This window comes from Myodes glareolus, chromosome 23 (genome assembly GCF_982192425.1).
Source record: "Myodes glareolus chromosome 23, mMyoGla1.1, whole genome shotgun sequence".
NCBI classification, from domain to species: domain Eukaryota; kingdom Metazoa; phylum Chordata; class Mammalia; order Rodentia; family Cricetidae; genus Myodes; species Myodes glareolus.
This window is the reverse complement of record NC_142048.1, coordinates 27,577,108-27,601,391: the sequence shown is the minus strand read 5'-3', so window position 1 is coordinate 27,601,391 and position 24,284 is coordinate 27,577,108. Positions and strand designations below refer to the sequence as shown.

General features: G+C 43.5%; 1 protein-coding gene across 1 annotated transcript; it reads left to right on the top strand.

Moving 5' to 3' along the window:
- The first annotated feature begins 85 nt into the window (after positions 1-85).
- Casp3 (caspase 3) lies at positions 86-21,067 on the top strand. The gene is made up of 7 exons (XM_048455597.3): positions 86-199; positions 10,379-10,450; positions 13,500-13,624; positions 15,858-15,986; positions 17,039-17,214; positions 17,650-17,770; positions 19,302-21,067. Exons 2-7 carry the CDS (start codon positions 10,398-10,400, stop codon positions 19,529-19,531), a joined length of 834 nt encoding a protein of 277 aa, XP_048311554.2. The 5' UTR covers positions 86-199; positions 10,379-10,397; the 3' UTR covers positions 19,532-21,067.
- The last annotated feature ends 3,217 nt before the right edge of the window (positions 21,068-24,284 follow it).

The window sequence follows — 24,284 nt, the reverse complement described above, 5'->3', positions numbered from 1 at the left end:
GGGCGGAGCACGAGCCGGGGGAGGGAGGGGGGACTGGGAAGACTAGTTGCCACGGTCGAGGACGAGGTGGGGGCTTGCGGGGGAGGGGCGTGGGCGTGGAGTGGGCGGAGCCAGGGCACGGGTTTAAGCTGCGGTTGCAGCGCTGGAGCTGGCGAGATCAAAGCGCAGTGTCCTGCGTCGTGGAGCTTGGAGAGGTTCGGTGAGTGTTGGCTGCTTTCGCCCCTTCCCGGGGCTGCCCGGCTGCCTGGAGCTGGCGTCCTCAGCCTGCTTCGAGGCTGCAGCTGCTTCGAGGAGGTGGTGGGGCGGGGGAGAACGGGCGATCTGGGCGGAGGATCCTTTGTTGCATTCTGGCTTGCTCAGGCATGCACTGGAAAGCAGGGAAGCTGGAAACCCTGCCGGGGGCCCAATCCCGAGCTGGAACCCAGACCCGGGAGGCCGAGTGAGCCCGGGCGAACCGAGTCCCTGAGGCCGGATGAACCGAGGCCGGACACTGACCCCCGAGCCTGGCGCACGGGCCGCGCCGGGGAGCAAAAGGCGGAGCCCGGGGGTCGGGTGGTGAGAGATCTCCCGGAGCACCGACGTTCAGGGGCGAGAGCCGGGCTGGAAGGGGATGAGCCCGTAGGCGAGTGAGCGTTGAGGCCCAGAAGCGGGAGGTGGCGGGATCCTGGAGCCCCAGGCCGAGGCGTGGACCAGAGATTAGAATGGACAAGGAAAGTTCTACCCCGGGGCCTGGAATCCAGTCTGAAGCTGACCTTGAGACTAGATCTCTTAGACTCTCCGAACGGGTGTTCGGTCTCTATCTCATCACTGTGTGATTTTTGGTTCTTGAAGAGAGCTGATTTTAAGCATTGCTCCCCAACTTTGCTTCTCATCCCGAAGCCTTTCGTGACTGCTTCAGCTCATTCCTTTGTTGGTCAGTCGCCGTAGGAGCTGCGTTCACATCCCTTGGACCGTGCTCAGTTATTGTCCCTTCCTCACGTTTATTGTTTGTTGATCTACCCTGAAGCCCGGCTTGAGCAGCTGGGTGTTTGCCCCATTCTCAGTTGAGTCAGCCCGGAAACGTCCTTCTCTGGCGCGGTTCAGGGACCCCACTCCTTCCGCCGCTAGTTACCGAGGCTTGCTGACTGTGTCCTCCTGGTTTGTACCTGGCCCTTCTGCTGTTTGTCTTTTCCCGATACATTTGCTTATGAATAGGAACTCCTGCTTAGGTTTCGGTTCTTAGCAAACAATTCAAGGTTAAATCTTCCCCTTTTCTTCCTTTGCATCAGGCATTTCCTGAGAGCAGACGGTCGCATCCCCTGCTTTACTTGTTTACTGTTTCCCCACAAAACTAAGCCACTCGGGACTGACTGTAGCGTGGTGCCCTCCTTACTTTTTTCTTGCTCGTCCGTTTGTTTGATTACACAAATGATTAATTAAAATGTGCATCAAGAGAGATTGGTAGGTGTGAAATGTGAAGTCATTGGTACACTATGAGTGTGTAAAACGGCAGAGGGAGATGCTAAACTGGGGGTTTGACTAGCCACTGGAAAGCCACTTTGAGTGTGTTAACGGTGGCCGTGGCATGAGCCATAAGTATGAAATGTCGAGCTTGAACCATCCCTGTTACAACCTAGTGTTCAAACTTTGGCTCTGATTTGCTGTCCAGCAGAAGAAGGCTTTTGGAAAGCAAGAATGTGTTTTATTGAGTGAACAGTTTATTGAAATGTAGCAATGCACCTACCTGGTACAGAGTAACCAAAGTGGAATACGACACCTAATTAGATCAGATTGCTTTTGTCCTCCTGAAGAAGGGTCTTGCCTCCAGCCTTTTTAGGAGCCCAGTGTCTATCTGATCTAAGCAATTACTGTGCCTGCCTTTCTACTGTTTCCCTTTCAACCCTAACAACACCGCCCTTTCTAAAGTTACAGCACAGTCCTTACTTTCTTCAAAGACCTTGCATTCGTTACGGTCTTAGTGTTAGATAATACTTCAAGTTCTGCCCCAGTGATGGGACTTTTAAAAAAAAGGATGTGGGAATTCTTAACCCTTAAGCACTGTTATATATTCATTTAGTAAACTTAAAATAACTTATTAGAGAGGAAAGAAGAACTTTTCTCCCTGTTGTCTGACCATGTGAAGCCCAGTCTCAAAGTGCTCACCAGTTCATTCATAAATCAGGCATAATCCGTGTAATCCATAGGGTTGTTTTAAAGAGCAGATGAAATATATTTGTAACAATGTTTTGTTTGGTGTGGGACCCTACATAATAGTTTTTGATTTGGCCTTTTTGTTCTTATCTTCACCGTAGAGTGTCTTCATTCTGCTAAAAGTACAGTAAAATTATCTACGCGAGGACTGTACATGGGCTAGTACCTACGCGGCTGCTACTTTTAAACACCAATGAACGTAGATATAAGCTCTGTATAGTGGATAGGGTCCACCTCTTCCACTGCTTCTTACACTCAAGGTCCAGTGCAGCTTCTGCGTATGTTGATATTCAGTAAATTATATAGTTATCTGTAGTTTTATAAAAGACATTCAGGATCTTCCATTCTATGCTGTATTTCAGCCACGAGATTGTTTTGGAACAGGCCATCAATTCTTACACATCCCCAAGAGCATCTAGGGCCTTACAGGTCTGCAAAGACTTTACGGTTTTCTTCTTTTGTCCCTCCAAAAACTGTGATCCGAGGGTTTCACTTGGGAGTGGACGTGGACGAGGCAGGCCCTTAGCAGATAGGAAGTGCCACATTTCTTGCCAACTTGTGGCACAAAATCAGATAAGTCAGTGTACCGGTCTGCCTCCCTGGTTGTGTGGCCCATACCAGAAACAAGAAAACCGGCCCATTTATGAGTCCGTATGATGCAACTGAACTGTCCTCCGTATTTTCTCTGCCTTTCCAGCCTGGGTCTTTTCACTTCCATTTTATTCTAGACATTAAAAGGTTGGCTTCGGCAGAGTCGATTGCAGCAGCCAGTTCAGTGCATCCCCAAAGGGACTGAGACCAGGAAGGACAGGTTTGGAAAGAAAAGAACAAAAGAACCACTGGTACACTACCGACGAAATCTTTTCTTTACCAGACTGTTGTGAAATGGGTCCTCTTTCTGTTTCATTTGCTTAATATGGAACTCCCAGTGCTGGGAGCTTCGTCCTCATTGAGAGGTAGTCAGTACGATCCTGGTGTTTCTCAAATTGTCCCAGAAGCCACACTACAGTGACTTCACATTCCTATTGACAGGAAGCTAGGTAGGCATATAGAAAACATTTTAATGATGTTCACTAGATGTTTAAATAGATACTTTACATTTATAAATCAGTTGCCCAGTGGCGTGAGCAACATCAAATCATTCTTTCCATTTTCTTCATTGCAACTTCCTGCACTATGATTGACCTTGTGCTTTTGTGGACTTTACCAGCCCACAGGTAGGATCATCAGGGAATAGAAATGGAGTCTGTGTTGAAAGGCACAGACTTTGTAATCAGCCACTGGACAGCACCGTATGTTGTTCATGCAGTACCATGTTGTACTTGGTATCATTAGTAATAAGTAGTGGGGATGCTCTAAAAAATATACCATTTTATACAAAGGATTTGGGCTTGGGTTTACTGTCTGAGGCAGGCTGTAGAACCAGTTATCCACAAATGACTGTATATTTGATTTCAGTTTTTAATTAGTTTCTGCCGTGCCATATATGTTTTTAATCTCATTTAATTAGAGCACTTGGGCTTATGGGTTTTCGGTCCCTTACAATTAACTGTAGTTTTGTTACCCTTATATGGTGTTGAGCAGTCTGTAGACTGTAGAGTGGTGTTTGCTACCTGGAGCTGGAGTTGTGGTTCTGTCACTTAAAAAGTGATTATCTTTCCAAATTAACTAAAATCTAAAGTGGGACCGTTACATCTCGGTGTTATTGGAAAGCCCAATTAAAAATACTTGTATACTTATTGGCCTGTCATATGTTAACTGGAAGTGAGAAAAATACTTACTTTGACTGCGACTTGGTTAAGTCTTTACTCCTATTTTAAACATTCGTGTCTAAGGAGAGGACTCAGAATGAAGAATGTTGACTATTGTGTGTCATTGTGAGATTTAGAAAATGGAGATCTGATGCCTCAGCTCATGAGGTCTTTATCTAGGCCAGCCCCTGGAACAGTCTGATGACAGGGGACAAATTCTCCGATTAAGAATATCCCAAACTGAGTCTGGGGGGTGGGGATGGCTCAGAAGGTGAAGTGCTTGTTGCGCAAGCCTGGGTACCCAAGTTCAGATCCCCAGCACCCACGTAAAAGCCGAGGGTGGTGAATTGTGGCTGTAATCTTACCAGCGACAGGGAAATACTTGGACTCAGTGTCTTAATCTAGCCAAGATAGAGAACTCCAGGTTCAGGGAGAGATTTTTGTGTCAAAAAAATAGGGTGGTAGGTAGATGGGAAGTCTACCTGGGGCCTCCTTGTGCACAGGTGTAGGCAAGCACACCCTCACACTCATGCATATCACACACACACACATACACACACACACACACACACACACACACACACACACGACACCTACCTCTAAAAGTTGTTTTTACTAACATAACATCCCATTTCAAATACCTACCATAGGCAAGCTTTCATCTATTTTGTAATGGGTCTTTGTCTTGTTTCAAATTGTTATTGATATATTATACCTCACTGTCTAATTCCTCTGCTTTAATTCTGAAGATTACTTGTTCTGTCTTCTTTCACGGTTGCAAGGAAAAACTGTGTAAATAAAAACAAGTTCCAACTTCTCACGTCTTTAAGGGAAACCTAGTTTGGGGCATTTAAGTCTCTATTTCAGAGTAACAGTAAATGGATGCCAACATTTCCAAACTTTTGAACCTCTGATTGCTGCTGCTTCAGTGACCAAGGGATCTAGGAACTGGGGGGGGGGGGGGTGAACCTAAGTCCTGAATTCCAGATTGTCATGAGGTCAAATGCATTGACCCATAGCTTCCTGGTGACCATTCAGTGTATTTCTGAACTTTTCCAGGCATTTGAACCTTAAACTGGTGCAGGGATCTTCAGCAAGTCAGAGATAGTTGTGGTGAGTTGGTTGGTGAGCCAGAATGTATTGTAAAACATCTTTTATTTTCTTTAATAACCTAAGCTTCTGCTGTCTGTCATCTGGGACAGTCTACACATCCCTGAAGAGAGATTTTTTTTTTTGAAGTCTTTCAAAGATGAGATCACCATCCCTAGAATAATTTCTATCCAGCTGGGTATTAGCTAACGAGGATGAGGTAATTCTAAGCTCTCTCCCAAGGGTGTGGATTTGGTACCTCGTGTGGAAAAGGCGGATGATGACAAATAGTACAGATGGGCACATGTCTCATGCTAGAAGGTTTTGATTCAGTATAAGAAATTTAGTCATCTGGCAAGACAAGCTGATGACAGAGACGATCTACAATGTTCAAGTGCTGAGAATGAAAACCATTATGTATTATGGTATTTGTCCCTGAGAAATCAATTCCAAATAGGAAGATAACATTTTAACTTCTGTTCTAGAAGATTGTTTTTTCATCCACAAATGTTGTAGGAGGTCGCTTGTTTTGTTCCCAGCTGCTCAGCCCCGAAATAACCACACAGAAACTGTATTAATTAAATCACTGCTTGGCCCATTAGTTCTAGCTTCTTATTGACTAACTCTTACATCTTAATTTAACCCATTTCTATTAATCTGTATAGTCCCACGTGGCAGTGGCTTATTGGCAAGGTTCCTGGCATCTCCTGATTCCACCTTCTTTCTCCCAGCATTCAGCTTAGTTTTCCCTGCCTAGATCTACTCTACCCTGTCACAGGTCAAGACAGTTTCTTTATTCATTAACCAATAAAAGCAACACACAGACTGAAGAATCTCCCACATCATACTAATTACTTTAATAAAAGAAATTTAACTATCTTATGGCTAATGTCAAAGTGACTATGGTTACTGCATTAAGACTCATCTGTCTGGGATCTTTTTAACTTTCCATAAGTGATTATAGAAAATTGGTAGGGTTTATGCAAAGGAAATGACTACTTAAAAGTCACCTAATATTTCATTAAAATCTATCATTGGGAGCCAGCAAGATAGCTCATCAAGTAAGGTTCTTATTACCAAGCCTAATGACCTGAGATTGTTTCCCCATTGTCCATATGGTGGACAGAGAGAACCAGAAACAGCTCCTGAGGCTTGTGGCCCTCTGATCTCCAATATTCACACGCCTGAATACACCTCCTAAATTATTTTGTTAAATGCAGTTTAAGTCTTACATTGGTCTGGGCCAGGAAGCAAAAGTGAAGTTCTAGAAACTGGTTACTGTGAAGCTTTTATCAGGGTATGCCGGTCAGACAGGGGGAATAGTTTTGTCCCACAGCTGGCATGAGACACAAAGTTATTAAAACTCAGTTTTCCAGTCTGAGAAACTGTACTATTTGTAGTTTTTGGAAAGAGACTGTGGTTGTTGGCAGGAACCAGTGAACACTTAGGGTTCAGCTTACTTGCGCTGTGAATTCTGTAGGGGGCAAACTCATGCAGGGGGCCAGTTTGAGGCAGGCCTTGGGAACACTGACAGAAACTCAGGATTCAAATCCAGAAGTTGCCAGACTTTGCTTTAGTTTTTAGAGTAACTTAGAGATCCTCTGTATCTGGTCCCACACAGACCCATCATTATTAACATTCCCCCAGAGAGTAGTACATTTATTAGAACTGGTGAGCCTCGTCAGCATCATCGTCACCAATGTCTAGTAGATCACAGAAAGATTCATTCTTGACACCTCAACTGGGGCAAATGTGGGATGATTGCATCCACTACCGAGCACAGCAGGGAGACGCTTCACCGTCTTCAAACATCCTCTGTGCTCTCTGCCTCTCCCAGAACCCTTTGCAGCCACTGGTCTGCTTAGGTGCTCCATGGTTTCATCTTTTATCCAGTGGAAATGGCACTGTCAGCCTTTTCAACGCTGCTTCTTTGTCTTAGTGATGACACATCACAGCCTGCCGTGTCTTCTTCATGATACGTGACACAACCATCTTTTCTTAAGTTCCTTTGACCTCGCTCTGTCTCTGTTGAGAACTCCTGTGTTGCTTTTTTTCTTTCTTTTTCTCTCTTTCCTTTTTCTTTATTTTTTCTTTTTTGGTTTTTCAAGACAGGGTTTCTCTAAATAACAGTCCCGAACAAATGGGGAGTACCTCCCAAGGTAGTCTCAAGAGGTCTTATCAGTTTATGTCCCTCCCAGTATATATGAAAATGCCTCTTACACACACTTGCCAGCTTCGTGTCCAATCTTGTTTTGGTGTTACGTGGTAAAATTTAGAGGTTTGTCCACAAGAAACAAAAGATGGCATTTGGAGTTTGTCTTCTAATATGAAGGGAATGGGTGCCATCCTGTGAGAAGTGCCAGGCCCTTCTCTTATCACCTTCTCCAGCCTCTCTGTTACCTCGGGATACTTTGTACTAGAGCTGTGATTTGGTGATAGAGCGCTTACTTAGGCCTGAGGATCTGGGTTCGAGCCCCAGCACTACCTAACAAATCAACACAATATTTTGCTTTCATTTTCTTTACTGTGGATGTGCTTGCCCTGTTCTTAGCGGAGGTAAGTTTCATATGGTTGCTGGACCTCCCATTGCATCCCTACAGAAACCCCAGTCTCTCTCTGCTCTCACACCATTAATTTCCCATGTCCTTCGGTGCCATTCTCGCTGATCTAAGTAGCATAGCTTAACAAAGAGGCTTCCTCCACCCCTCCTACCCCTCCACCCCTCCACCCCTCCTACCCCTCCACCCCTCCTACCCCTCCACCCCTCCTACCCCTCCACCCCTCCTACTCCTCCACCCTTCCAGCTACTGTTCATGGCCAAGCAGGAAAGAATATTTATCTACCAACCCGGGAAGAGTTTATGTTGTTGCTTTTTCTCAACCCAGGACAATCATTGGTTCCTTTAAAGTACAGTTTCGAAAAGTTAAGACTGGGCTACTCAAATAGAAAGTAAACCCATGTCAAGACTTTTATTCCCCGGATAGTTAATGCTAGGGAACCAATCACATGTTAAGCCCGGTGTAAAGGCGGGTAGGAAGAGCAAACAAATGCTAAGAGCTGGGTGTAGTGAGAACAATTCACTGGTCATTATGAAACTGATTGCTTCTCATAAGGCAATAGCTGTAGTTAGAAGGATTGGCCTTTCTATCAAGTGAAAATCCATTGCATCATAACAAGACAAATTTATTTTTTTGCTATGGAAAAGGATCCCTATGGAGCTGCTACTTTTTTTATGACTTAACTTCCTACAAAATTGGAAACTGATCTAGCTAGTAGCAAAAGACTATGCCCCCAGGGAATCCAATAATCCCAAGACTCTGGTAACACCCAACATCCCACTGAAATAATATCTAGTCATTTATTTGATTTGAATCGTTTGCCCTACCAGTCCCCACTGTAGCCATGACATGTGTCATAAAGCCGGTGGTCTTCTGCCCTCATTAAATTAGGCCTTCTGGCAAGGTTGGAAAAGGTGAGCCTTCCTGAAAGGCTTCTCCCGGTGTTGGCACACCACATCACCCAGTTCACTTTGCTCTCGGCTCTTCTGCTGGCTTCTCTTCCTCTAATCAACTTCCAAATCGCCAGATGCCCAGAGTTAACTGCACCTATCAACTGTTCGGTTCCAGTTAGGCCCCTGTTATCGCTCTGGATTATACCCGGAAGACGTCTCGCTGGCTCTTGTGTGTTAGCAGCCAGAGTGTCCAGTCCTTCTTCGGGTTTAAATGTCCCAATGTTCTCTCCTTGGTGTTGGTCATAAGACCGTATGTGATCTTGCCTTTCCTGGCTATCTCCCTGCCCCAGCACTCGTCAAACTGGTCTTTCTGTACCTTGAGTAGAGCAAATTGTTCCCAGGCCTTTGATCTGGCTGATGTTTACCCCAGGGTGTGGGCAGGCTCCCACTGTGTCATTCAGATCTCTCTAGTGCCACCTCAGAGATGACTCCCTGACCACCTAAAGTAGCCCATGCTCCCAGTTTATCACCCCCTTTTCGGTTTCCTCATAGCCCGGACAATGTTAAAACCCTGCATTTGCATCTCTAGTTCTTCCTTTCTGTGACATTGTCGTAGTAGTTCTGATTTTAACATAAGGATTGTTGTTTGGTGTTTTTCTCTTTTGGGTTTTTGGCTTGGAGGGTGGCCCACCACCCAGCTCCCAAATAAATCACACACAGAGGCTTGTTCTCAGTTTTGAATACCCGGCCTTAGCTTGGCTTGTTTCTTGCCAGCTTTTCTTAACTTAAATTATCCCAACTACCTTTTGCTTCTGGGCTTTTATCTTTCTCTATTTTGTATACCTTTCTTTACTTCTTTCTTCGAGGCTTGCTATCTATCTGGATGGCTGGCCCCCCGATGCCCTCTTCTTGTTCCCTTGCTCCTCCTCCTCTTTCTTCCCCTCCTATTTATACTCTCTGCCTGCCAGCCCCGTCTATCCTTGCTCCTGCCTTGCTATTGGCCGATCAGCTCTTTATTAGACCATCAGGTGTTTTAGACAGGCAAAGAATCCCAGCTTCACATGTGATTCTTTAATCAGCATAAACAAAAGCAAGACAGACACCTTAAAATAATATTCTCCAACAAATCTTTAAAGTGGTATTTTGACCGAACTATTTGACATAGCCCAGGATTCTAGAGTCTGAAGATTCATTCAGGATTTCTAGTCTGGTTTATGTTTCATTTCGGTCTGCCTGTCTTCTTCATTTGGGGAGGTCTACTACCATGGCAGTGTCTAGCCTCCTAAAGAGCTCTAGAAGACAAGTAAGGAGCTGACTTCTTTAGCGTAGCAGGTGAGGAGAGGCACATGTATTTGTAGACGAAGTTCCTTAGTATTAGAAGTCGGCTTTCTGAGTACGAGCCTCTGTGGATATTTGGAAGTCCCTGGGGCCCTCGCCATGGTGGTGCAGTGTTACGTGAGCTTTACCATGCGGTCAGTGTCTGGGTTTTGTTTTAGTTGTGTTGAGCTGGATACTGAGTTCCAGTAAATAGCTGGATTCGTTGGGCAATCAAGGAAAGAAGTTGTTATCTCTTTCGATTGGCAGAGGCACACAAGCGTGTGGGGGGGGGGAGATTTAAGCTGTTGCACACTCTGTTCTTGGTATGGGGGGGAGATTTAAGCTGTTGCACACTCTGTTCTTGGTATAATTTGTAGTCAAGCAAGAGCAAGAAAGGAGAAGGGGCCTACACTGTGGTGCCATTGCAAAGGATCATTCTCCATACATCTGACTTTGGGGCCAATAGCAGGGGAGACAAAACAAGAACTCGAGGAGAAATAAGAGTGGCATTGCCAATATACTGCAGTGGCTCTATAATGGTGTGCTATGGGTAACATCTCTCTTTTTTTCTATATTCTAGTTAATTAAGAAAAGCGACCATGGAGAACGACGAAACCACAGTGGATTCCAAATCCATTAATAATTTTGAAGTGTGAGTATCTATTTTATTTGTTGTTGTTTAAGGCAGGTTCTCCGCCTACCCCAGGCTAACCTGGAGCTCTGTAATCCAGGCTAGCCTCCAACTTGTGATGGCCCTCTGACTGCTGTTTTCTAATGCTTGAGTAACAGGCAAGAGTCACCATGCCGGGTGAAACTGGTATCCGTGGAATTCTGTAGTCAAAGGAAGATGTGTTTGCGGCATACAGCCCGCTCTGAGGGGTAGAGAAGCAGAGGGGAAAGGGCCTTTCAAACCAGAGAGCAAGCTGCCTCCCGCCTCCAGCAGCTGTGCGACTCTCGGTAAACTCACCCCTCCGATCTCATCTAAGATGGCAGGGAAAGACTTGAGGGAAAGGAGGTTGTTCAGGTACTATGTTAAGTGCCCTTCTGGTCCCGGCTTTGGGAGTCCCCGCTCTTTATTAAGGTATATCTTATCCCATCTTGGTCTAGTTGTGAAGAGGGCAGCAGAAGGGGGTGAAAAATCAGCATTAGGCCATGGGAGTTCCAGTTCTGTGATCGATTATAGGATTTGCATCCCTTTATCTAGAATGACTAAGACTAGAAGTATTTTAGATTTTGGACTCTCAGATCAGAACATACATACATATGTGTATATGTATATGTGTGTGTGTGTGTCTGTGTGTGGACTACGGTACACATGTGAGGTCAGAGGCCAGCTTTTCCGTGTTTCTGCTGCAGAGTATCCTAGGCTAGCAGTCAAGCGTCCACCTAGTCTCCTGTCTCCCTCCCATCTTGTCAGAGGAACCCTGTGCACACAGATGTGTGCCACACTTAGGGCAACGTTCTTAACACTGTGACCCTTTAATACAGTTCTTCATGTTGTGATGATTCCCAACTGTAACATTATTTTTGCTGCTGCTTCATAACTGTAATTTTGCTAGTGTTATGACTTTGTAATGTAAATATCTGGTATGCAGGATATCTGATATGTAACCCCTGTGAAAGGGTTGTTGTAGTTGGTTGTTTTACTCTTTTGACTTTTGGGGGGGACCCGCCCACCCAGCTCCCAAATAAATACACACAGAGGCTTATTCTTTCTTGTAAATGCCCAGCCTTAGCTTGGATAATTTCTAGCCGGCTTTTCTTAACTTATCCCTTTTACCTTTTGCCTCTGGGCTTTTACCTTTCTCTAATTCTGTATACCTTTTCTTTCCTTCTTATTCTGTGTCTGGCTGTGTAGCTGGTGACTGGCCCCTTTTCTCGCCCCTTGATCTCGTGTTCTTCTTCCCAAATGTCTTCATCTGACTATTCTCTCTGCCTGGCAACCCCACCTATTCTTTCTCCTGCCTGGCTGGCTATTGGCCATTCAGCTCTTTATTAGACCAAGTCAGGTGTTTTAGACAGGCAAAGTAACACAGCTTCACAGAGGTAAACAAATACAACATAAAAGAATGCAGTACATCTTTGCTTCGTCATTAAACAAATGTTCCATGGCATAAACAAATATAACACATCTTAAAATAATATTCTACAACAGGTTCAACACCCACCTCCCAAAAGGGTCTTGATTCACAGGTTGAGAATCACTGACTTAAAGCTTCTTCTTCTTTTTTTTTTTAAAATCCTTTTCTTTAAATTAATTTATTTATTATATATACTGCGTTCTGGGCACCAATCCCTTTACAGATGGGTATGAGCCATCATGTAGTTGCTGGGATTTGAACTCAAGACCTCCAGGAGAACAGTCAGTGCTCTTAACCTCTGAGCCATCTCTCCAGTCCAACTTAAAGCTTCTTATGTGGCTTCTGGTGATTGAACTCAGGCTGTTAGGATTGCATAGAAAACACTATTACCTACTGAGTTGTCTCCCTGGCCTATAAATTTTAAACATAAATTCATTTCTGTTTTATATAAGCTTTATACATGCACCCTAAAGCTAATTTTATACAATATTTTGAAAGTGACATGTCACATCAGGGTTGGTGTGACTTTTTCACTTGAGGCATCATGCTGACATTCAAACACTTTCTAATTTTGGAGCATTTCTGACTCTAGATTTTGGAATGAGAACGTACAGCTTGTACCTATATGGCCTAATTTTCTCTGTAAAATGTGGGGCCTTCACCACATTTTTTTTCATGGTTTTTTCTCATCTGCCCTTGACCCCCTTCATTTACTACTTTTATTCTCTCCCCACGATTATTTTTAGGCTGAATGTGTATCCTTAACAGTGTTGCTTGGCTGTGGGCTGTGCCTAGACATACTATTTCTAGAACCTTCCTGGATCATGGGTCAGGCTTATGCTTAGTCTGTCACATTTGTTGGAACACAGCCACACCTTTATGATCATGTTGCTCTTGGTGAGTTTCACCCGGCCAGACTGAGAGTCTACTAGGACAGCCTGTGAGCCCGAGAGGCTTAATTAATATCTGGCCTTTGAGAATGATCATTGGCCTCTGGTCTACCTAGCTAACATATTTACATCGGTGACTTCCACACAAACATTTATAAGGATTTATAATGGTCCCTCTGTGTATTGATCAGTTATTCATTGGTTCAGCTCATGGAGTTTCAGGGTTGATTTAGTGTGTGGGGCGGAGGGGGGTCTTAGATAAGAGAGCCACCCAGGGTCAGCCTAGGCTACATATAGCAAGACTACAGCCTCAAAAACAAAATTTAAAAAAATTCTGTTTTATCACTAAGGATAAATTATTTCATATAATGTTAATTTTTTAAAGATATATTCGTTAAAATTTTATTGGGCATTACAGGAAAACCTGCCACTCTGACTCTAGTATAAGATCCAAACACCCTTCAGCACATTACTTAACTGAGCCTTGACAGGCCATTTCCTCACCGGTAAAATGGGCCATTGTGAATGTATTTATTTATGCTTTCTTTCCCCTAATGCTTGGGAACAAACCTACATGCTGTGAAATTTGAATGAGAAAAGGATGTAGCATAAAGTTGGGTACATCAATAGCCTTAAACAAATGTTAACTGATCTTATGAGTCAAAGAAATTGCATTAATAGATCATCATTTCTGCCTTTAGTAACTAGCTATCACTTGATTTCCATGCAGAAAGACCATCCATGGAAGCAAATCAATGGATTCTGGGATATATCTGGACAATAGTTACAAAATGGATTATCCTGAAATGGGTGTGTGTATAATAATCAATAATAAGAACTTTCATAAAAGCACTGGTATGTATCTAACATTTTTTAAGACATTTCAAATATTTATGCCATTTACATTGGATGTAATATGAAAAGCAGTATCAGTGTGTTATGAGTCAGTAAACTGATAGTGAAAACCCACTAAGTAGAGATACGCTGGAACCTTACAAGACCCGTATACAATGTGGACTCTTCTCCCATGTTCAGAGCCTCTGCCTCACCTGTGACTGTGAAAGGCTGGATTCTGTTGCTGCCCAACAGAACCAATACCTTGAGAGGCTGAGTGATGGGAGAAGAAAAGGCCTTATGAGCAACAAGTTGGCAGGGATGAAGATAAATGACTGGCACCTGAGGTCCTCTGCCCTGAGGCATCTGAGAAAGCGTCTCTAGCATCCTTTGCAGGTGCCCCTTAACTCATGGTCTCAGGCAAGTGGGCATGACCGTGAGGTCATTCCTTAGTCAATTTTAGAATGCAAATTAGGGCCTCTTATCTTAGCTTGAGGTTGCTAAGTTATCCCCACCCTGTGCCACATTTCCCATTTGCAGGTCTCTATGTTTGCAGGTCTGTGTGCCCGGCTTCAGGCGCAATCTGCTTCTGTGTTTGCAACTATGTAATTGAGGCCTTTACCACAACCTGAGAATGAATGGCATTTTACACTAACTCTCCAAGTAGTCATTAAGATATAATCCAGGGGTTGTGCTCTAGATCTACACTCCAATGAAGGCTACACATCCAAGAGTAGATAGGCAGCAGAAAGTGGACTTGATGGGTTTTTTAATAAAAACAACACAGAGTTGGGTGGGAAAGAAGAAGTCATGGACCTAGAAGGAATTGGAGGCACAAGGATAAATATGACCAAAATACATTGTATGAAATTCTCAAAGAACTAATTAAAAAACTAAGAAAAAGTAAAATTAAAGAGGAAAAAGGAGAGCGAAAAAGACAAGGATATGGGGGTCGGTAGAGTGCTTGTTTGTCATACGTGAAGACAGTTCTGTCCCCAGTACTACATAAACCCTTGGTGATGATACATTCCTTTAATCCTGTCACTGTTGCTTGGGAGGAAGGAGTAGGAAGATGGTCCCTGGGCTAATCGGACCCTGATTCAGACCAGATGAAACAAACCTACTTTAGCATCTTTATTTTCAGTGGTTAGCACCCAGTGTGTGGCTGAGCTGTACTGATGATCTTAGTCCTCATTGGTGCCTCCTCCATGATCTGTAGTCCTCATTGGTCCCTCCTCGATGGTCTGTGGCCCTAATTGTCTCTCCTTGATGCCAATAAGAGGTTCTCATTCCCTTCTTCCTTCAGTCTTCTCCTTGAGCCTTGTGGGTACCAGGGATCAAATTCAAGTTGTGAGACTTAGCAGCAGGTATCACTGAGTTGGCTGAAAGGTTCCCGACTTTATCACTTTGAACAAATTCCTTCCTTCCTTTTAAAACCAAGCATCTCTCATGCTAAGCTTGCGATGTACCAAGGGCAGGTTCCTTAGCCTCATGTGCTCTGCATCCCTCGTGTACAAATGAAGCTAGTAAGACACATCTTGTGATGGTTGGAAAGTCCATATATTACCAGCACAGCAGAGTACCTGACTAGCAATACTAATCTGTGGATTCCCCCCTCCCAAAAGATGTACAAGTAGTACTGTCTTAAAATTTACCCAGCACAGAATCAAATAGAGTGTCTGCGAGGAAGCTATATAAACAAAACTAAGATCGCATACTTTCTTCTATCTTTCTAAAATGATTTACTGGGTATTAAATAAGTTAGCGATTTTCAAAAAGATCACTGACCATTTCCCCATGGTCTTAGAAAATATTCACCATGAACTGAGAGTTCATATACCTATGCCTATAATCCCCGCCCTTGGGAGACCAGGTGGGGCTACAGCGTGAGACTTCGCCTGTGAATGAGTGGATGAATCAGATGGCGACACAGTCCGCCATCATATGAGCAAATCACCATTTATCAAACAAACCTCTACTACCAGGCATCCAAAGTCCCCTCTTATTTTCACCATTGAAGCTGCTGTGGAGGATGTCTCCAATGTCCCTGCCATGTCAGCTTGCTGCAGCTGATACAGTGAAGTGTCTGTGTGCCAACAGATTACAGGCTCTGTCACCATAATCAAAATAAGCAGTTTTTCTTAACATTTAAAAGGAAGCGTTCATTGGTTGTGTGAGTTGCTAAATAGCTCATTTAGTCTCAAAGCAGTTACTCTTTTAAATTGCAATTAAGAGAAGTTCTTTCTGTCCCGAGGAATGACACCTCGCTCTGGTACTGATGTCGATGCAGCCAACCTCAGAGAGACATTCATGAGCCTGAAGTATGAAGTCCGGAATAAGAATGATCTTACTCGTGAAGAAATTGTGGAGTTGATGGATAAAGGTAAGACATAATTCATTAAAAGAATTAGAAGCATCCAACATCTGGTCAAAGGACAGAGATGCTGTGTTGGAAGAACTTAGCCAGAAATAGCATATATATACATACACCCTAACTCTGACAGAACACACAGAGCTCAGGGACACCTTGCAGAAGATGAGGTAGAAAGATTTTAAGAGCCAGGGGAGGACCAGAGGAAAGACATGGCAGGAAAGCTGCACTCAGGAACTCAACATCCATTGGGGCTGCCTGCTCAGGACCAAGCCAGTCAGCATTCTAACATGAAATAGAGAGGGACTCATGATAGATAGATAGTCCCCACCTCTAGGCTGGAGAGCTGTTGACGGTTGCTGGCTGCTGGAGGAGGGAACAATTGGCTTTACTTAAGGGTGTAGTCCCTGATAGGTTGACCATGCTCCAGTGGTATATGGCCAGCACAGATTGAACCCTGTGTTAGTAAACAAAACAAAACATAAAAGTTGGGAAGTTGGGGGTGTGTATGTGCGAGGATAAATATGATCAAAAAATACGATCAAATTGCCTGTATGGAATTCTCAAAGAATTAATAGAAATGCTATATCAAAAAAGAATGACCTTTATTTGGTAATTTTACTTTATGGTCTAGCTATAATTAGATCTATATAGTTAGAGGCATAAAGTTATACCTTTGCCTCCCAAGTTCTGGGATTAAAGGCATGCACCACCACACCCTGCTGCTTATATATTTTAGTAAAAAGTTAAAAAAAATTAATCATGTCACCTCTAAAATGGATCCAAATGTGCTCTGCCTGTGTTAGATTTGGATGATCTGGCAGTTCTAGTCTCAATTTCTTCATCCTGTGGTAATGATATAAACCAGAACCCAAGAAGCTAGGGCAAGAAGGAAGATCATGCATTCAGAACCATCTTGGTCCAGTTATAGAATTAGACACAAATCAAGCAACCACAGATTCTTCATCATATGCTCCTACACTGTCCTCACGTTGTTCAGTGAAACTTGCGAAGTGCTTCTGTGTCTTTGTTTTGTTTTCTCTTCTTTCCAAACGTCGTTCCAGTCTCTAAAGAAGACCACAGCAAGAGGAGCAGTTTTGTTTGTGTGATTCTAAGCCATGGTGAAGAAGGAATCATTTTTGGAACCAATGGGCCCGTTGACCTAAAAAAGTTAACTAGTTACTTCAGAGGTGACTACTGCCGAAGTCTAATGGGAAAACCCAAACTCTTCATCATTCAGGTACGGCACAGAGCCACTTGGTGCCCATTTAAAAAAAGATTAACTTACTTACCAGTATTTACTTTTTGTTCTGGGGCTGTAGAACTGTTTGATTTGTATTTATTTAAACCATCACTTAGAAAATATGGAGTATATTTCAATTTTGTTCTTATATCAGAAAGACCATTTTTTTCACTGCTAGATTTTAGATGTATACTATGTGTTACTTATTTTTTTTTAAAAAGAAAAGTTTTTTTTAAAAAATTTATTTATTATGTATAGTGTTCTGCCTTCATGTGTGCTTGCACACCAGAAGAGGGCGTCAGACCTCATTACAGATGGTTGTGAGCCACCATGTGGTTGCTGGGAGTTGAACTCAGGACCTTTGGAAGAGCAGGCAGTGCTCTTAACCACTGAGCCATAAACCTGCGCCGAAAAGCTTGTTTTCTACCGCAGGCCTGCCGGGGTACGGAGCTGGACTGTGGCATTGAGACAGACAGTGCGACTGATGATGATATGACGTGCCAGAAGATACCAGTGGAAGCCGACTTCCTGTACGCTTACTCCACGGCACCTGGTAAGAATGCTGCAGCAGAATGTTCTGTGTGGATTTTAGATGACTTACAATGTGACCGGCTTTAGAGTTGAACAACAAAGACTATGTTTTAAAGGCTATCAAGGTTTTTATATGCCCCTCACAAAGATTTTACGTCCCTAAAATAACCAATATGTTGTCTTAGTTACTTTCTATTGCCGTGACGGAACACGATGACCAGGGCAACTTAGAAAAGCTTAATTTGGAGCCTGCGGTTGCAGAGGGTTAGAGTCCATGACTATCGTGGTAAAAGGGGGAGGAGGGGCATGGCAGTAGATAGCAGGCGTGGTGCAGGGGTAGCAGCTGAGAGCTTTCATCTCCATCTCTAAGACAGCCTAAGGCAGAGAGAACTAACTGAGAATGGCAGGGATTTCTGAAACCTCAAAGCCCACATGACATACCTCCTCCATTAAGGCCACAGAGGAGCAGGGCTTACTGGGGACCAAGTATTCAAACATATAAGCCTATGCGGGGGGGGGGGGGGCGCCTAGTCTCTTTCAAACCAACACACACACACACACACACACACACGGTGGGGGGGGGAGAAGATAATTAAGTTTGTGGGTGTGGACGTGTGTGTGTGTGTGTGTGTGTGTCATTGTAGAGGAGAAAACTGACTCCCACAAATTGTCTTCTGAGTTCTACATGCACAACCATACACACAAAACAAATATATCTATTCAAACAAATAAGTAGAATATACGAATATACTCAATCTTTTTTTTTTTATCTACTGGGTATCTTTCCATACAGAGTACTTCTAAAGTAAATGCAATGATTCCAATAGTTAATCCTAAAACACAAAACATTATACTTATTTCCTTCTTGAATACTATTTATTATATTCATCCAGATGCCCCGTAGGTGAACCAATGGCGTTCTTTAAAGTATGTATACGTAGGGGGCTAAGTTGACATCTTAGTTACTCCTGCAGAGGACCTGAGTTCAAGTCCTCGCATACACGTAGTGGTCACAGCCGTCTGTAATTCCAGTTCCAAGGGATCTGACACCCCCTAATACAAGTGCAGTTGTATGCTGCACTTTACATACATGTAGGCAAAGAACAAGTCTAAAGAAACATTTAAAGTGTGTGTATGTAAGCAATTTATTTCCTGTCTAAGTCAGTATTAAAATCAGAGTTCTGATTGAACACATGGTCTCATTCGCATATGTTTGCGTTTGTATGTTCATGCCTTCCTCTTCCTGTTCTTCCCTGCTTGTCCCTTATGGGCATGAGACCAGATCATAGACTCAGGAACTCAATGGCAGTCAGTCCATAACTGCCTTTTTTTTTTCCCTGCGGAGAGCAGTGAGCCATGTATAGTACATGTCTCCCCCCTTGGTATCATTTCTCCAGAGACTACAGGTGTTATTTCTATTTCCTGTTTATGGCTTATAAGACCATGGACGTTTACATTTATTTTTATCAATATTATATAAAAATGTATAAAATCTGCTACAATGATGGTTTGAAGTAACAGCGGGTATGGTGCTTTGCATTTCGCCCCCGTAGGTTACTACTCCTGGAGGAATTCAAAGGACGGGTCCTGGTTCATCCAGTCACTTTGCGCCATGCTGAAGCTGTATGCACACAAGCTTGAGTTTATGCACATCCTCACTCGTGTTAACCGGAAGGTAGCGATAGAATTTGAGTCCTTCTCCCATGACTCCACTTTTCATGCAAAGAAACAGATTCCATGCATTGTGTCTATGCTTACAAAAGAACTCTACTTTTATCACTAAGAGAATGAGTGGGAGGTGTTGCTGTTTCTTTTGTTTTGAATGCCAAATGAGGAAGCCGTGGCAGGGAGACTTCATTTCCCTCTCGTTTAAATCAGACGCGATGCTCCAGATGGTACTTTGAACCACACCACTGCCCTAGCAATGCAACCACAGTGCAGCTACCTCAAGTTCAACATCAGGTAGTTGAAATGGAATTCAATGAGGAACAAAAAAAAATGTCAATGTCAAGTATCATTATAGAGGAAATTACCGATTTATCCTTTTTATAATTAGCAAGATTTGGTGATACTGTAAATTTTGAAATAATTATGAAGAAGTTAAACTTTGCGGTGATAATTTTATACTCCCTCCACACATTAAGAATCTCATTTTAGTTTTTGTTAAACTATCGAACTGATGGTGTCAAATAATGTCTCAGAACTTGAATCCACGGGCGGAGTCAAAGGCTTGACCCTTTATTTTGGAAGCGATGTATGAAAATGAAATGTTAGGCCACCATAGCACGTATTGTGGCTACTGGGTGTGTGATGTTTGTCCTGAGCATGTATTTGTTGTTTAAAAAAAAAAAATCATGTTTTCTTACTGAATAAAACTTGAGTATTTATGTGAGAGGAAAACATGAGCGAATAGGGTTGACTCTCGGAAGGCTACCATACATCCGCAGTGGACGTGATGGCAGGTGCTAAGTCTACCAGCGTTTGTTTCTTACTTCTTCTTGTACAAATCGGCTTAGTTTTATAGACCAGCTGAATACCTAGCGGACGGTTATGTAACAGCCTCATACTGTTGATTATTAGAATGAAATAAAGAAATTCTGCAGGAACATACTAAAATACCAGCTGTAAAATAGAGTATAAGGAGATAAATGAGTCTCACGTCACTGGAGAAAGATGACTTGAGCCAGAGCAGACATGGCAGAGCCACGGACACAGCTTCAGAAAGGACTGCCTGGATCCACCTCATGAGTACTCGTTTGTGTGGATGATGTCCCCAAGGTCCAAGCCACCACGTGAGAAAGTGAGCCAGATCAGAAACTTCTGAGAAAGGACTTTCCCAAAGTGGTGAGGCTCGAGAAAGATCCCTGGGCTCCATGTCCGGAGTCTGTAAGCATGCTGGCTTTTCTGTTGAAGTTTACAAGACAAGCAAACTAATGGTGATATTTGTATTGTCACCAGAAATGAAAGGACCATGGTACACAGGACTTGGGAAACATCCAGTCGTGGGCCCTGCAGCCCACATGGGAAGCTACAGCATGGAGTCCAGCCCCCTCAGAGAGGCTGTGCTTCAGGCTTCCTCATTCATGGAGGTGCTGAGCCATTGCTGGCTATCCTGATGTGTCCAACATTTCATATAAGCTTTCTTCTTGGTTAAAGAAAGAAAGGAACTCACATAATTGGTAAATTCTCGTTTAGACTGGATCTATTAACTCCCAGTTAATGTAGCATGTGATGGTGTTTTAAAGTGTGTTCCCATGGGTCAATTTTGTAAAAGTTTGTTGCATTTTTATTTCAAAACATAAATTCGGGTTTAAAATTATCAGCGTATTTGAGTCTTTTGTTGTCGATACTTTGGGGGTTGGGATAACTAAGTGAAACTTAAAACAGTTTTAACCCAGAGCTTAATTTAGGAGAGTCAAGGAGGATGCAGCAGGGCCCTAATCTAATATTTTTAAGTGTTGGCAAGTGACAAGACCTCTGAGGGGGTAGATATGATTTAAACCCTGAAAAAGAATAAGAAGGGGTAGGGTCATCGCGAATGTTTACATAATCATAACTGCTATAAAATCCAGAACAAAACTGAATCAAGGAACTCCTATTCCCAGGGATCAGAGTGGCATGAATTTTTTTTATTCAATCTCTTTTAAACTTGTGGCTGGGGGCTGGAGAGATGGTGCAATGGTTAAAAGCACTGACTGTTCTAAATAAATCTTTTTAAAAAAAAAAATCTGTAGCTCTCTATAATGTTCTGAGTAAATGCTAGCCTATTTTAATTTCCCTGCAATATAAAGAGGTCTCAGATATCTCAAAGATTAAAGAGTGGGGTTATAGGGCTGGGAGTAAAGTGATTCTCTTGCAAGCACAAGAACCTGAGTTTGATTCCCAGACTCCATGTTGAAAAGCAAGTTTGTTGGGGCTGGAGGGATGGCTCAGCGGTTAAGAGCACTGACTGCTCTTCCAGAGGACCCGGGTTCAATTCCCAGCACCCACATGGCAGCTCAGAATTAACTGTAACTCCAATTCCAGAGGATCTGACACCTTCAGACAGACACATACGCAGGCAAAATAATGCCAGTGCACATGAAATAATTATTTCTTTAAAAAAAAAAAGGAAAGAAAAGCAAGTGTGGAGGTGAGCTCTGGTAACTCTTGCAGTGATGGAGATAAGCGAGTTCCTGAGGCAAGCTGCCCAGTTGGCCTACCCTGCCCTCTTAGCAAGCTCCAGGCCAATGTGTCGAGCTGTTGAGGAATGACATCAGGGCTAACCACCGGTGAACCATCTACCTAGTAGAAAAATGGACCAAGTACATGAATAGACCAAGAACAAGAATGCACATAACCCTTAACTTCAGATAAAGAGCTTAATTTCTGTCACCATAAAAGGAGGAATGTAAAATAAACTATCCTCTACCAGACTGAGGTTTCACCCACCCAAGTGCTGGAGTTACAGGCATTCGTCACCCTGTCTAGCGTGTGATGTGGACTTTTAAGACATGTATCAATCAATAAACATGAGATGATGGCATATTCATAGGGGTACGGTGGCTATTCACTTCCCAAGTCAATATTTTTGGATAACTCTTCCCATGATCCTCTTTTAAAAAAACGAGGCAAACCCAGGAGGAAAATTAGATAAGGAAATTGGGGTTTCTTGATGCGGACCCTTTGTCTTAATAGTGACGCATGGCCGTTGGGTTAGGTTTTTCCTGGTACTTAGTTTGTGCTGTATTGGGGAGAACCCAACTGCAGCTTAAAAGATGTTAAAACCACAGAGGAGTGTTCTCCCTGAACACCAGGAGACACAGCTGCCAAGAAACAGCTATCGTGTTCCATGGAGACTCGTCTCTAACTCCTCGCCTACCAGCCTTTGGTAGGAGTCGTGAAACAGGAAGACTCAGATACGAAAGCCTATGGTCAGAAATGAATTGTCTGACTCAGAGGGGAAGTAGATTTTTGCTGTACCAGGAGAGAGTTGGCTTTGGAGAAGAAGACACGTATTCAAGAGATAGGTACGTAGGTGTGGTGTCTTTCCTGTGTTCAGTTCGAGATACCCACCACTTCCTTCCCAGGGTGCATAAGTTTGTTAGGATGACTCACAGAACACAGGAACGTGCCTTAGTTCTTGTTCCCGGTTTGTTAGCTGATACAGTCAAAGAATGTGGAAACAGGGCAAGGTGTGGGGGGAGGGGCACAGAGTGCCCCACCTGTCCCCTCTCCATTCAACAACCTGAAAACTCAGTCTCGTTAGGCCTTCTAGACCTCAGGTCCCAGCAACTCCATTTTCTTCAGGGTTAGTGGTAGACCAGTCCAAGCAGCGTGCACCGAGATTATCCATGGCTCTGCCTAACCGTTAACATCATCCCAGAGGGGCTTGCTAGGAAGATCAAGCCACTCTATTCTTCCAGAGATTCTAAGCCGCTGAGGACCTCTATGTGCAGGAAGTGCGATGAAGGTCATAATTCTCATCCTGGACTTGGGGAGCCTTGTGGCTGTGATTATAGATTTACTTGGGAAGAAGAGTTGAAGAAAATGGAGCCCTGCGAGTTTCAGGACGCTCAGGCTGGCCGAGGAAAGAGCAGGGTTTTTATTGAGTTCCTGGTGGCATCTGGAGAGTTAAATCATGAGGATGGTATTTTCCTCCATCTCTGGCGTATGGGAATTCTCCCATTGAAGATAACAGAGCAATGGTCAGTTTGTCGCCGGAGACATTCTTCCATCACCTTGTACCAGGTGGGTTCTTGGGATAAAGGGAGACTGGGGCATAAAAAGGAGAGAAACTGGGTGAGCGAACACCTATGGGTGGGAAGTGGGAAAGCCAAAGTCGGCTGTCCCCATGAGTTAAAATATACCTCCCGTGTATATCAAGGTCATGTGACTAAGACTGTGTCTGTACCTTTAGGCTGTGTATCTGGTGCTTATTTTTCATAGTTGAAAACCAGCTAGAGCAGAAGCAGCAGAACGCTCAAGGAACGTCTCTGATACTCACTTCATTCAAATATCCTTGTATTTGATTTGAATGTTAACCTGCTTAATCCGTGTCCTCTTCTCGTCCCAGCTGGTCCCTTCTCACCTCATCAAACAGAGCAGAGTAGGAAAGTTGAGACAGTTGACCCCAAACAGCATTTGGGTTTACCCAGTGAGAAAGACAGACTAAACCTGTTGCCATGATCAGGTCCCACCTATCTCTCAAAATCCAATACTTGGGAGATGAGACTTGGTGTGAAGGACTCTGTTCTCTTCGAGGGCTGCCTGGGCGGTGGAGCACGCTAGCATGCCCAAAGTTCTATCTTGAGAAATCTGAGAGTACAACAGCCTTTATTGCTACGGTAAGGAGCAGAGAGCAGGAGCAGAAGGATAATGTGCTGAGTCGCTTGTGTGGCTATCTTTTTCTTCTCCCACTAGAACACAATGGACCACAACCTGGTGGGACTAATAATTCATATGCTTTGTGTCACATGGCATACAGAATTAAACCCTAGGAAGGTGCATTTGCATATCCTGATGGTATCTGAAGGTCAACAGATGTTCTGGAAAGA

Bases quoted from the DNA above. Each gene is read 5' to 3' on its own strand.
- Casp3 (XM_048455597.3), top strand. From the start codon at position 10,398: ATGGAGAACGACGAAACCACAGTGGATTCCAAATCCATTAATAATTTT. The intron at 13,625-15,857 runs GTATGTATCTAA...TTCTGTCCCGAG, and splicing joins GAACTTTCATAAAAGCACTG to GAATGACACCTCGCTCTGGT. The intron at 17,771-19,301 runs GTAAGAATGCTG...TCGCCCCCGTAG, and splicing joins CGCTTACTCCACGGCACCTG to GTTACTACTCCTGGAGGAAT.